The sequence below is a fragment of the Phymastichus coffea genome, unplaced genomic scaffold, assembly GCF_024137745.1.
Source record: "Phymastichus coffea isolate CEN01 unplaced genomic scaffold, Cenicafe_Pcof_1.1 PCOF00011, whole genome shotgun sequence".
Taxonomy (NCBI): Eukaryota; Metazoa; Arthropoda; class Insecta; order Hymenoptera; family Eulophidae; genus Phymastichus; species Phymastichus coffea.
Window position 1 is genome coordinate 6,878,741 of NW_026706822.1, and position 15,702 is coordinate 6,894,442.

Here is a 15,702-nt window from a genome sequence, read left to right on the forward strand (position 1 = left end):
TTACGTGGATTTGGTGAAAAGCGTGTAAAATCGCTTTTTTGACCAAAATTCAGTGCGGTCTCTTTTTTCTCTTGCACTCATTTAAATATATTCTTTGAAACAACAGATTACAATACTATTATAAAATTATAATGTAAAAAAATATATTAAAACTATTGTTTATATAACATTCAAATATTTTTTAAAATTAATAAAACAATGATTTTGATAACTAAGAACCGCACAGTATTTTAAAAACATTTTAAAAGTATTTTTTTAAATCTGAAAATTATATAAATTGTTCGTTAATCATTCAGAAATTAATATTGCATGCAATATAAAATGAAGCAAATGTTGTATATTGCATTGTATATAGATGCCTTCATAAAGTTTTTATTAATCTGAATCCTGCAAAAAACGTGTAAAGTATAAAAGTATAACTATTATTTATTCTATAGTAAAACAAAATATTAGGTATATTTGAATGAATAAAAATTATATACTCAATACTCATATTAAGTAGAAAAGTGATAAATTGCAAGATTATACAGTAGCAACCTGTTGATATCACAGGTTTGCTCAGCTTTAATATCTTTCGACTTTGCTACAACGGGAGAGAGAAAAAGGAAGAGAAAAAAGTAGAGAAAAAAATCCTTAGTGATGGTGTGGCGGCCTCCTTAGTTAGAAATCAAATCAAAAATTACAGGCCTTCAATCTTAAAAGTATGTTAGGTGTTCAGTCAGCTACTAATTTCAAACACCGCAGCTTCGTGTTACAGCTTGGCATAAACGCTGACTGTTTGCGATATAGCTCCTGCTTATCATATATCTTGCTTTAATGTTACTATTTATTGATTTCATTCATGATTTCTATTTTATATTAATTAAAAATTGTTATATTTATCTTGGTAGCAATAGGTAATTAAGTGCTTTTATCCATATACGTGTATCGACATAAAACTTGTAACAATTTATTAGCCGCTGCTCTGACGTGTATTTACACACACATATATATATAACTATTTATTTACTTATTTTGGTAATATGGGTACTGATATACGTGCATTACCCAAGGTATATAAATGAGTAAATCTCGTACAAGTATTCATGTTTGAGTTTGTACGAATAAGTTTTGATTGCAATTATAAGATTATGCGTTTGTTTTCCAATTATTTTAGAAAAGCCATTAGAATAAATTTATATAATTGATTTTTATGCTTCCCATATCAAGTATCCATTTATAAGTAAATAACAACGATCTTTGAGAATGATCCCAAAAAAATTACGCATTACGATTTTGTAACAAAGTTTCGCTGATGTGGTTTCCAGCCTCCTCACGTCTTTATTAAAGAAATTATACAAAATTAAAAATTAGAAGGAAATTCGGTTATCAATACAATATGGCAGGAAAACAAAACAGCGAAACGTTGTAACGAAGTATGAAGCTTTTTCATTTTTATTTAATTACATAATTTTTTTTGGGATCACTCTAGTATCTGTAATATTTACTAATAAATTTATACCTTCCTGCATTATAATACTTTTTTGATGTATAATTAATTAATATAATCGAGGAAATTAAATAATTCAGGAAGTAACTAATTAAATAACACTGAATTTTATTATAATCTCAATATGATTGTACCTACATTTAGTAAATAGTATAAAAATGAAATTTTAGGAAATGTACGCTATTTTAATGGTACTTTCATTATCTCTGCCTTTCTCTCTCTCTCTCTCTCTCTCTCTCTCTCATACACACACACACACACACACTGCTGGCTGCTTACACTCTCGTCAATTGTACCCTCGTTCTCATGAGTGGTGCATACGTATTAGTCTTATGCATTAATTATTATGATTTCATTCACGTACTCATAAAATTTATGAAGAAAATGATAAAAGTTATTATGTAATAAATATCTTCATTTGTTACACAATAATTCATTAGATAAAGTATTTGTAGAAGTGTAAAGATAGGCGGTTGTTATAAATTCATTAAATCAAGCTCAGGAGTTTATAATTGCGTTAAATCTGGATGCATGAAAATTGAGAGGGTATGACATTCAATAATATAAGATGGAATATAAAAATCTGTCCGAAAATTTATAAGTCGATATTGCTAATAGCAGATAAAAAGATCTTTTACTTCATCTGCATCCCGATATGAAGTGATTGTCTGTTATTCAGAAGAAAAAAAGCCAAAGGTGTTGTATCTTATTATAAGAAAATTTTGCATGCTAAATGAAAGGAGTTTCGTTACCTTTCAAATTTTTAGCTGAAGATTTTGAGTAAAACCTGATCTCGGGCGATAATAAAAATTTCTCTTCTGGCCTATGATTTACTTAGTATCAAAATGAATTACTATTACGTTGAAAATTTGCATATGATAAAAAGATTTATTAAAGTCATAAATGAACATTAAAACTAAAATTTTTATTCCACCTTCTATCTTAATCTAACTTTCTAATACAATTCCTCAAAATATATCTTAAGATAATTGATTAAGTTATATCCCCATACAAATATTGCCGATTATTACAGTACTAATTAGACTAAGACATTTAAAAAATATTTAAATGAAGGATAATAAGGTATAGTACAGTGTAATAATTTATAACTATAATATCATTATAGTGAAAATTATAGCTTTACTTGACTCATCTGATTATGCTGGGAATGAAATACATATATCTATTTGTTCAATATCATGATTTTACAGAAATTTAGCTACCATGATATTTTTAAAAAGTAGAACAATAACACACACACACACACACACACACACACAGCCTGACAATAAAAATTTTCATCCTTTCAAGTAGAGTTTTAAAGATTTGAATGCATTGCTTTCTTATAGGATAAACATTTACATAAAAACTGCAGTAAAATAATAGAGAAATATAAATTTTAGAATGAAAAATGAAAATTACGTTTTAGAGAATAATTTGAATTGAGTAGATTAAATAATAATATGTAATTAACGTTATTGTTTTCGATAATAGTTTCAATAATTTTACGATAAATAAAAAGTTTACTTATTGTAAAACTATAACAAAAATAAGTAATAGTAGGTTCAATAAAATACTCAATAAAAAATATTGCTGTAATGTGAATGTCGGTTAAGTTTTAAGATATAAACAGAGAACAATGGTTCTGAGTAAGAAAAGTAATTATGCAGACACATTTATTAATAACAAAAATTTTCTTTGAAAAATATTTATTATGAAATAAACAGATTTACTTATCGGCAAAACATTTAGATTTAGCAAACTTGAAAAACTATTTCATATCATTACCAAATGACGCAAAAAGCAGATATATTAACAAAATGTTTAATTAATGATATTGATCGCTATACTTTTGCTGATCATAATTTTAGATTTTAACGTACAGCCCACAATATAATAATTATTTATTGTATGAACTTATAGATAATTGCTATAAAACTGCTATACATAACTACTGAATCAACGTTATATTTTTACATAATCAATTCATACCACAATAAATATTTTTTCCATTTGTTTGAATTATTGTCTCGTATAAAAATACTAACCTACATTTTCATTGGACCAATGAGTTCTTTTATTGATTACACAGCCCCCATAAAAAAGTCAAGACCAGCGAGCCAGACTAGTATACCCTCATGTAATTTTGTAATCCGATTCTGGGATCAAAAAAATTTGCGGCAACCAGTGAGAAGATTGATTGAAATACATGCAAAAGATATTACAAAAAGATTAATTCAATTATATCAAAATAATATGTAACGTTCTATGCGTTCATAAAAGTCTTATCAGTTACAATGATTTTTGTAAATAAATAAAAATTTAGAGGTGATTTGAACCCCTAGGAAGGGTAAGTTGCATACCTATTTTATGGACGTACTGTTTAATATTAGTTTATTCGTGATTCTTCTGAAAATTTCATTTATAATTTAAAAATATAGTTATAATATAGTTTATAATTTTTTATAAACTATAAAAATATAGTAATAATTTATAATAACAGTTATAATTTTTTAGTTTATAATTTAGCAGATTATAATTTTTTACTAATATATTTATTAGTATTTATTGACTATGGGTATTTATTTATTTATGGGTATTCTTGAATTTATAGGGGTGGTTTTAGCCTTTAGGTAAAGTAAATTGTAGGTCTATTGCATGAATGCTAGTCTTCGTTTTTTATTTAAGCTATCTTTTCTTGAAATTTTGTTCAAATAAGTTTTTCGCGTGTTTAATATTTTTACCACTTCTAGAGAGTTTTTAAGCAGTAAAATATTTTTTGTGGGTATACCAATGTTTTTGATCCCGGAATTGGATTCAGTGCTCAAAATTACATATCGGGGCATACTTATGTGGCTCGCTGATCTTGACGTTTGTTTTGTGGGGTCGTGTTATCGTATTAAACCTACTATACTTGTTTTTGTTATAATTTTATAATAAGTAAACTTTTTATTTGAAACTGATATTGAAATTATTTTTTGAACAAATTTTATTGTATTGGTTCCCATAAGACTCAATGCAAATTTTGATCACCATTCTTCACAGCTGTTGCATTGTGACGTCACGCTACTGAAGGTCCATAAACATTTTTTTGACTTGACAGGGCAAATTGTAAATAAATTTTTCCGGTTATGGACAACATGCACCTTGAAAGTTGAAAAGTATACGCATCGATCGACTCGCCGCAAATAAAAATAGTACATTATAAAATAAGTGTGGGAATAAAAATAATTATAATAACAAAATCAGTTTTCTGTTTTTCTGCTTTCTTGCTTGTATGAGTGAGCACCTAGCATTTCATCAATTGTTAAGATAGCTTACTCAAATTTGATACGCACTTTCGCAATAGTAATGTGAATGTGGCCTTTCCTTTTCCGAATTAGTAAATGTAATAAAAATAAAAAATTTTCTCATTTTCCTTACTTGTGCGTTAGATATTAGTATATTGTGTATATCAATGTTCCAAAGATCTATTGAATAATCATTAAAAAGTTACAAGTAATGTAGTCAAAATTTGGTTTTTCCACTACTATAGTGTCGTGAAGCGCGCTGAGTGCGCTCATATCTCTTTTATGTTAATATTATTGAATTTCATGCTTTTATTAAATAGCCTATTATAAAATAGTTCATATATATAAAATAGTACTATGCATTTCACATGCTTAACCTATTATTATCCAAGCAAAATCTAGGCCAGATAGCACCAAACTAAACAAAATTCTTTGCCGAATGAGGCTGCATCTTTTTTCATTGCTCATGGATTGCTCATTGGAATTAATAATGGAATTGGTCTAATAAAGTAGTGTAGTATTTTCTCGAAAGTCTATTAGTATCACTCGTTTTGAATATCAAAAATCGTACCGTTTTTTAGAAGAAAATGAATATAATCAATATAATATAATATATCACGCATTATTAAGAATAAGGCCTCATTAGAAACTTTCGTTTAAAAGCAGGCGAATGATCTCATAAAAATTTCCGGCCGACAGGATTGTCTTGATCTTCTACGGAATAGGTTCACCAGGAAAAATCAATCTACTGCTTTAATTGACACTTGACCTCTAGTTTATAGTAATGGATGCATGTTTCATTAACAGTTACTATGCGACGCAAAAACTCTAGTGAATTTCGTTTACAAATGTGAAGTTGATATTTGTATCCGCTTATTATCCATCGAAAGCAATCGCAGTATTCATCAGTTTTCTTATTATTAACTTATCATGCAAAATGTTAATTGCCGTTTCATACGATACGATTACCGCCTTTGCTATTTTAACATTTCTGTTCGTCGATCAGCTAGAATTATGTCATAGATCTTTTAAATGATTTTCTTAGTCACCGCGGTTGTTGGATGGCCTGGACTTTCTTCATGGAATAGTTATGGCAACGTTTAAATTTGTTAAATCAATATATCACAGTTGTCATAGATGGTGAGGGGACTCCATAAACAAAGTCTAACTTTGCATTTATTTTTTCAGACGTTTTATCATCCAAAAATAAAAAGCAAATTACAGACCACTATTGTTCTTTTTATAGCGAAAAGTACCAAATACATTTATTTATAAATGACTGTCAAATCAAAACTAACTTATCGCTATTTATTATATTTGAAATTGTGTATGCCATCGTTTGAAAGATGACAGTGTAAGATCGTAATATCTACTCATTTTTAGCAATGCCAGTTATCTTCAAATTCAAATATTTATTAATTCACCTTTGTAAGTTATTTTTAAATTTTATTCATATTTCAGTTAATAAAAATTATTTAGAAATATCTGCACATAATATAATTACAATAACAACAAAATTGCCAATCCGTTGGCAGATAACTTCTTCTTGAATATTTGTTGATCGTAATTATTATTTTTCTTATTTACTTCTCTATTTTATTAAATCCATTTTATTTTTTCAACTATTTATTTGATTAAAATTTATTATATTAATTACATATTTGATGAATTTCATGACATTTCTCGAACTTTTCACAGTTTTAATGAATTCTTATATTAATTTCTATAGTACGAATTGATTTTTAAAAATTTAATGCATATAAGATAATAAAATAAAAAATAATATCGGAGACCAGCCAACAGTATCAACATTATTCAATTTTAATTTTTCAAGTACAAAAATTATAGTATTCAATTGTTTTCTCACATATGAGCAATGTAAATAAATCAATTTTAGATTTCCAATTTTTATAATATTTCGTTATACTGGACGGTTCTCTAACTATATAACTTGTAAATATTTTTACTGTTGAAGCAAAAAACTATGTTTGAAACATTAATCTGTTTTGGTGTCACTACTTCTCGTAGGCAACTAGTAAAAAATGATAATTTAGCATTGGACTTTGATAATTAATCCATGTCTAAAAGATATCTATTTCTCATATATTCATCTTATTTGTACTCCACAAATATCCACAATAGAAATTAATATAATGCATGTTTTGCATATTTGTTATTGTTTAAAGTACGATTACACTTTGATATTTATTCGTGTATTCATACGCGCATTTTCAACTTTACTATTCAACTCTATTGTAAAATTCTTCTTCGATTTGTTTGTTATAGGAAAAACAAGTTCTGGATCAGACTGCGAAAGTGAGCCAGGTATTCAATTGAAACGAAAGCAAAGGCGTAGTCGCACGACGTTCACGGCTCAACAGTTGGATGAACTGGAGCGTGCATTTGAACGCACGCAATATCCAGACATATACACGCGTGAAGAGCTTGCGCAACGTACTAAACTAACCGAAGCACGAATTCAAGTTTGGTTTAGTAATCGTCGAGCAAGACTTCGCAAGCAATCAGCTTCAAATGCGGCAGGCTATGTTGCTGCTGCAGCCGCTGTAGCTGCTGGTGCTGTACCCTATCCTTACCCACTTCATCATTCTACGTCAACCACTGCTACTGTTTCATCGCCGGCTCAACATCCGCACGTTCATCTGCCAGGATCTCAAACTCATCCACCATCTACTGCTACTGCCGCAGCTGTTGCTGCTGCGGCCGCTACGGCCGCTGCTGTTGCTGCAACAGCCGCCTCCCAAACGCTATCAGAATCAAGCAGCTTCATTTCCGGCCAAGGTACATACCGGTTACGTATTGCTTACTCATACTCGATAAACTAAGAGGACGGTAGTGAATAGACAAAAAAGGGCAATGCCGAAGCCAATTACTAAAAGTTAAAGAGTCAGGAGCTACAAGCGCTTCTCATCCGTCCCGACTTTCATCTTTATTTTATTGCGTTTATCAAATCGTTTTATTTTATTCATGACATAAGATTCTTCAATAATATGTCAAAAATTGAAGTGAAGAACTATAATTTTGACAAAACTACTTTCTGCAAAGTTTTTATGCTTTTTATATAAGATTACAGATAACATTTTGGAAGCTTTGCAGATTTTCCTTGGGTTTGTTTATACATACACACAAACACACTTTGTGCGTGTGTGGTTTTGGTTTATATATATATATATATATATATATATATATATATATATATATATATATATATATATATATATATATGTTTGAAACATATATTTTAAATATAATAGCAAATCTCTAATGCAATCTCAATTGACTTTTACGTTTCAGAATTTTATACAACGCAGCATGGATCAGTGAGTCAAGGTATCTCAAGTTACAGCTTGGCTAACAATGTTAGTTTTCCTAGTTCGCTCCTTGCTTTACCGGCAAGTTCCACACCAGGCTCAAATGTGACTTACCCTCAACAATCGCAAGTTTCGCCACCTACACAACAGCAGCACCATCACCATCATCATCATCACCACCATCATCATCAACAACAACAGCATCAATTACCTCCAACACCTAATTCATTAGTAACAATAATGGGACCTAATTCGGCTAGCTCAAATTCTACTTCAGAACAACTAAATATCACTGAACATTCTATAGACTCTGTATCACCTGGACATCCACAACCACAACAAAATGCAAATTCGCCACCGTGGAGCTCATTAGTGGTAAGCACCACTGAAGCTGGCCCTAGAAATAGCCTGCCGAGTCCGCCAACGGTAAGCACGAACAGTAGTCTACAACAAAGTATTCCAGCTCATTTACATTCAAGTCATCAGCACCATCAAGTTTTTCCCAACCATTATGGACAAGGTGTTTTTCAACAAACAAGACCTCCAAGTCACCAACCATTTTACAATTGGTTTAACCAATTATAAACTTTTATAACATTGGTAACACGAATCAAATTTTATAAATATAAAACCTTAGTAATTTGTTTTGAACCATTTTATAATTGGTTAAACTAATTCTAAATGGTTAAAAATTCCTGTACTGTAAGGTTTTATTCTCATATGATAAAAATAGCATGTTTAGATTTCTTTTGGCTTCTGTTCTATCTATGACATGTAACGATAACAAAGAACATGAAGCGGTGATTAATGGCCTTGTGCGGATTTATTTCAAACGCAGATACAAGTCTCACAAAATTAGAATTATATTAAGCAAAGTTTCGGAATATTTTGATATGTTTATTTATTTTTATATTATGTGATAAAAGCTTGTACAATTCAATATTTATCCGATTTTATCAATTTTTTGCTGAATATTTCTACCGTTATTTGATGTTTTATTACTGACACGTCAAATTTTCGTCTATTTTATATGAAGCTACTGTTGGAGATTTATGAATAGAATAATAACAAAATGGCGTACTATTAGACATGCTAAATTAATTTTATTTCAACTTTAGCGTTCTTAAGAAATTACTCAACTGATTATTTAGATCATCTATAATCACAACCAAAGAATTAACTATATATGCGTATATAAACGCATACGTTTAACGTTTGTACGTACCAGGCACGTGTGCATACTACACAGACAGCTTATAAAGATATAATAATGTACAAAATACAAATACACATATACGTGTTCGCGGACACACACGAGCGCGCACGCGTATAACTGTTGCGGTAGACAATGTCACCACAAATTTGTACAATATTGGAATGTTTTAACAATGGAGATTGATAGTTAATATTTGTCTATCTTTGATATTTTAAATAAATTATGTCAAAGTTCACTAATATAGACCAATGACTATAACATGCTGCTACGATGTTTGGCAATCTCATCAACACATTTTCTTAAGTAAGTTGTATAGATTGTAATTAGCGAGTAATGTAACTTCAGTGTTTTTTTAAAACTTTTATTTATTTATTTTTTTATATAAGAACATCAAATTTTGTAACACTTGTTGTTTTGTGATCAATTAAGGAGAAAATTCAAGAATGGAGGCAATACGAATCAGTCGTTATTATTAAATAACATTCAAAAGTTTTGAAAAACTAAAAACTTAATAAACATTAATATGAAAATAGTTACATTACTATTATATATTTATACGAAATTCCTTCATTTCTACATTTGTAAATAATATTTAACATTCTTTTTATTTAGACATTTCCACTTTAGATAGGTTTCTGTAAAAGGTTTGTAAGTTCTGGAAAATGGTACATTATTTTTAAATAAGAAATAGAAAGTAAGAAAAAATAAAAAGCAAATAAATAAATTTAAATAAATAAACTACGAAAACAAAATTATTGTTTCATAAATATTTAGAAACTATTAATCTATCATATTACATAGACTGCTTTCTGCGAATAAACGAATATTTATAAATAATTTAAATTTTTCTACAACATTTTTTATTCAAGTTCATGTAACCTTCTATTTTCAACTCCTACTTTCCTAATTTTTTCCACTATATAGTTTTTCAATAACGACTGGATATTCAATGGAATAGCTTAGACCCCTACGTAAGAAATTATGGATTTCATACCAATTCCAATGTAAATATTTAAAAAAATAAAATTTTCATATTCTTGTTATAACGAAACTGATGATATAGATTTTATCTTATACTACAAGTCCTATCATGATGTATCTAAAGAGAATTTACCACTCACACTTTTATAGAGACTAGGAGACCAATTTGCATGTTTCAGATAAGAAAATAAGGCTAATAACTTGTCGCTTTTCGACGTTCACTAAGCTCACGTGAATATAGTTTTCAATTAAGTAATAGATAATGTAATAGGCAGTAGTGTGACAAATATTCTACAAGTAGACGGACTGTCGCATCATAAAATAACACATATTTTAATAATATTACGTGTTAGAATCAGAATACTTAATCTGAAAATTTGTATAAAAAGAAATATACACAAAAATGTAATATCGCTCAATCTGATTGAATGATAAAAATAACGAAGGAAACTTGGAAATATATCTTTTAAAAAATGCATACTTCCGTTATTATTAAATTTATATTTAATAAATCTTTAAAGAAAAAGTAGTAAACTATATATAATTTACGTTTACGACAAACGAGCTCGAGAAAAAAATTAGTTTTTCTATAATTTCAATTTAATTCGTTATTGCTAATTGTACAAAGTCTGCATGCTTTAGAGATATTAAATTTTCAATTTTTAAAATTAGTTTGAAAAGTATAAGAATAGCGTGACAAAATTAATAGTTTCATTTTTCTACTACAATTACATGTGATGTAGCTCAAGAAACGTATTACAAACATGACTCTATATGAATCTTTGTGCAGAAATGCTAAAATGGTAAAATATAACAAGTGTTATTATTGATTTCACTACTAATCAATAATTAGATCTGACGGGAAGGGATCACTATGTACATTTTTAATCTATCACTGCGTGTGTATGTGTGTGTGTGTGTTTTGATCTCATGAAATGTTTCAATCACATTTACATTGTCTTAAAGAAGAAACTTTGAATTAGCGATTTCGCAAACTTTCAATTTTTATGTATTTTTAAAATTTTTTTATGATTTATCCTTAATTTTCTATTGTTCTATCACTGGACTCTGTAATACACTTACGCGCATGCACACACACACAAAGAGCTTACTTCTTTTCTCTTTTCCCCCCTCCGCCTCCTCTTTTTGAAAGCAACTTCACTGTTTAAACAAATCAGTGAATCTGTATAGTTAGGAAAGAGTATGAATGAATAAAAATATATACCAAGAAAAACGAGAAAGAAAGCTAGTTCGTCAAGAATTAGAGTACACGATATTGATTTTAATTGATACAAACATAAGCGATGATTTATACTCCAAAAATGACCGTAAGTTTAATTTGGCAGGGGGGGGGGGTATTAACCGTGAAATAGGTGGAGTTTCGACGCCAACGTTTTTCCATCGACGAGTGGAATCATCGGTGAGTTGAGGTATCATATCTTAAATGCATTTTTAGTATAGTCTACACAAGTATATTGTGTCTGCATATGTAACCATTGAAGGGCAAGATGTCAAAAAATATTATGCATACGTCTGCATATATGTATTTTGCATTGTATTTCTTATATATATGTAGGGGTATCAAAAGTAACTGTACACTTGGAAAAACTTTCCAGGACCGCATTTTCCGAGAAAACTGTTCAAACAACAATTGTAGGATTTAGTCCAAAGAAATAATCGATGACCTTAACTTATTGTGCACCTCAATCATAATCTTCAAATGACTCTCAAGGTCAAGTTTGACCCAAGGTTCCCGCTCTTTTCATTTCCAAAATAATAAATAGAGGTTGCTATTTAAAAAGTTGACCTTGGAAAATGCGGTCCTAGAAAGTTTTTTCAGGTATATATATACATACTAGAAGTCTTTTTAAACTTTAAAACTAACATAGTTCTTCAAAAAACTATAAAAATAAAGTCAGTTGTCTGTTTTTCTGTATTTTCATTTCTGTTCGCGAGAACGTGGCATTTTGTCAATTTCCGATCTTTTTTGCTGAAAGTCGGCACACGCTATCATAACAGAATACTGATGTGGCTTAAACTTTGCAAATTTGTATTAAAAATGCAGTTATGAATCGGCATCCAGATATATACTTTATTGAATTATTGTTAATTCTACGTTACCATTTAGCATATTTTCAAATTTGATTTGTTTTCAACAGTTCAACTGTTCAATTTCAAAATATTTCAATAGTTAATTTAGCTGAATGGAATATAGGAAGCATTTTTGCAATAGTCAAAAATGTGCTTTTTCTGATTTTGATTACTTGCTTGATTTTTTAATTTTTGAATAAGTTTGATAAGATATGGAATGAATTTTTTCAATATTGTTTAAGAATGAAGGTGTAGAGGAATTATTTTTGACAAAATATATTGTGCGCAAGCTATATCATCGGGCTGCTTGATTGACAGAGAATCAGGAAATCATATGAAAATTAATTAATTCGATATTGAATTAAAAAGATTTTCTACTTGAATCTTATTTATGCTACAAAATGGTAATAAAAGAAAAAAGTATAATTGTAGTTGCTGCAGCAAGGCCTTAAAAATTCTTTTAGTATCAATACTAGTAAATGTGCAAAGATTCTTTATAATTATAGTAGCTAAACGCCAGCATCGCCAATAATTAACTAAATTATACCCCATAGTACAGAAAAAGTCACACTACATATGGGCGTTCTCTCGAAATGATTTGAATAATTATCTTATAGAAACAATACTTTCACTGTATATAGTAATCAATACGGTTAGGTCTGAGGGTATATGAGATTATCATGAAAAGAAAATATGAATAACATGATGATGCTATTTATCTAAAAGTAATTTTTACGTGAATTTTAAAGTGAAGATCTATGTGGTAACAAACAATTTTCAAACACTGTGCGTCAGAATGTTTCGTAGTAGAGCTATGCGAAGTTCTTGCAACGTTTTTGCGGGACCGATAACAGTTGTTAGGTTGTGTTATCTGTCGAATCAACTGAGTAAAACATCGATATGAATGTTAGAAAAAAATTTTTGTTATTTATCATATGTACATATATAATGTACAAATATCAAACATTAAAAAAAACATATTTATTTTAAACTTGATGTATATTTTTGCCGGGTTCGTTTTGACATATACCGATTCTACTCGATTTGATATTTTACACAAATTAAAAAAATTTGTGCTTATTTAATTTAATGATTTTTATTGAACAGGAAAAATAAAATACTATTCCTACCATAAGAAATGATGTGTAGCTTATCATTCAGTATTGATTAGATGATGCTAAAAAAGAGCACGAAATTTTAAATTTTCGTATATTTTGAAATGTTTGGATTATTGGTGACTAGCATTTAAGGGATCCCGCATTTAACGAATAAGTTACATATAATATTGTATCATTTATTTTTATTCTATCATTTTTTCCAAAACTCTAAGTATTTTAATGTGTAATTTTTAGAATTGTGATAATATATTTAATAAATAAATATATTATTAATTTGTTCTATGACATTAAATATGAAAGCTATTTTCAACTACAGTTTTCAGCATCCGTACTATTTTCAAATAATACCAGGCTCGTTGATTTGCTAGATATCGTGCTGTTAATATTGAATGAATACGTACTTACTTAATTTATTTTAGCCATGTATATAAAACAAATTAACTTTTGTGCCATTATAAAATAGATTTCATTACTTTCAAAAGTTTAGAAACAATTCATAAAAAAAAATGAATTGAGATACATAGTTAGATAAATAATAATTAGCGATAATTCAAAAAGAAATTTGATAACAGCCGTATAGTATGAAGTAATAGAATAGTATATAAAAAAATTAAATCGCATCCGTGCGATTATAAGATTGATTTCACTACTTTCAAAAGTTTAGAAACAGTTTTTTTTTTTTTTTTTTTAATTTGTAGCTTTATTAACTTCCAATTACAAAGTTATTTAGCTCGTTACTTAAGTAAATAGAGATAAATATATATATAAAGTATGTGAATACATATGTATGAATTATTTAATGTGTAAACCATGTGATTTTACCTTAGATTTTAACGTTACATTTTGTGAGAAATTTAAGCACTAATTGCATAACATGAATATTCGGTTTGACTAGAAAGGAACTAATATCAAGCGGAGGGTATTGTTTAGCGCGTCGTAGGTCTCTCATTAAGTGTTTTCGCTCGTTGTCAAACAGTGGACATTGCCATATGAGATGGTTCAAATCTTGTACCCCCCATTCGCAGTCACATATAGCATCACTAACAACATTTATTCTATGTAGAGATTGTTTGAGGCTGTGGTGATTACTGCAGCAACGGCATATAAAGACTATAAGGTCTCTACCAAGAGAAGGATCAATGAACCAAGGCTTAGGGCTGTTTTGGTAGTAGTTCGAAAAAAATTTTTTACCTTTGATTTTAGCTTCGTTTTGAATTCTATTTAGTGTTTGATTACTTATGAACTTTTTAAAGTGTTGTTTGTGATCGCTATATGGTATATGTTTTACGGTAGGAGCATAATTGGTAGCGAGTTTAGCGTGTTCGTCTGCTAGTTCATTGCCGAGTATGCCTACATGTGAGGGAACCCAGTAAATAGTGATTGACGATTCACCCGATGATTTTTTTAGAAACGTTAGATACTTATGTCGGATTTCTAGGACGTGAAAATTGATGTCAGTTTTGTTTTTCGGGCTATTCAGAGCCAGTACGAGACTTAATGAGTCGGTGAAAATATCTACGTTGCGATCGCTGTATTCAAGAGCAATGTCCAAGGCATCCGACAGAGCTATGCATTCAGCTGTGAAGATAGATGCCTTGTTAATAATGCTTTTAGTTTTGATAACATTAAGTTCAGGGCATACACAAGCAGAACCAACAGACTTACTTGCTGAATTTTTGCTTCCATCAGTGTAGATTTTAATGGATTGGACGTTTGAGAATTCTTTGTTAAAAGCATCATTAGGATTGTTGCTGTTTCTTAATGTGTACCCGAGGTCAATGTTAGTGTTCAGTGAAATTTTCATGATTTTGTAGTCATAATTATACAAACTAGGGAGGTTGTATGTATGGATTAGATGTTCTATACAGATTACATGTTTAATACATTCATTTAGGACGTTGATTTTTTTCTTTCTGCTATTTATAATGCTCATGCTGTACTTGTTTATGGTAGAACGAGTATTAGATTGCGTGACGCTAAACTTTTTGAGCAAAAAATTAGTACATAAAATCTTTGTTCTGTGTTCTAGCAGTGTCAGCTTAGATTCGCCTAGGAGGATATTGGTGGGAGTGCTCATCCTCAAACCCAGAGCCATTCTTATGGCCGAGTACTGAATCTTTTCTAGTGTTTCTTTTTTGGTTTTTTGAGTAGGGTAATAGATAAAGGAACCATAATCGATTATGGGCCT

The 15,702-nt window shown here is 29.4% G+C and overlaps 2 protein-coding genes across 4 annotated transcripts in view; one reads left to right on the forward strand and one right to left on the reverse strand.

Annotated features, from left to right (window-relative positions):
* LOC131672001 (protein gooseberry-neuro-like) overlaps positions 1-10,133 on the forward strand; it is a 47,751-nt gene extending 37,618 nt beyond the window's left edge. For all 3 annotated transcript variants that reach the window (XM_058948899.1, XM_058948908.1, XM_058948915.1), the window contains exons 4-5: positions 7,066-7,578; positions 8,092-10,133. In XM_058948899.1, coding sequence (XP_058804882.1) covers positions 7,066-7,578; positions 8,092-8,693 — 1,115 coding nt within the window. In that variant the 3' untranslated portion in view covers positions 8,694-10,133. The remainder of the gene's footprint in view (positions 1-7,065; positions 7,579-8,091) is intronic.
* A 4,204-nt stretch (positions 10,134-14,337) lies between these two features.
* On the reverse strand, positions 14,338-15,318 carry LOC131672376 (uncharacterized). The gene has a single exon (XM_058949566.1). The coding sequence runs from the start codon at positions 15,316-15,318 to the stop codon at positions 14,338-14,340; it is 981 nt and encodes a 326-aa protein (XP_058805549.1).
* Positions 15,319-15,702: the final 384 nt, after the last annotated feature.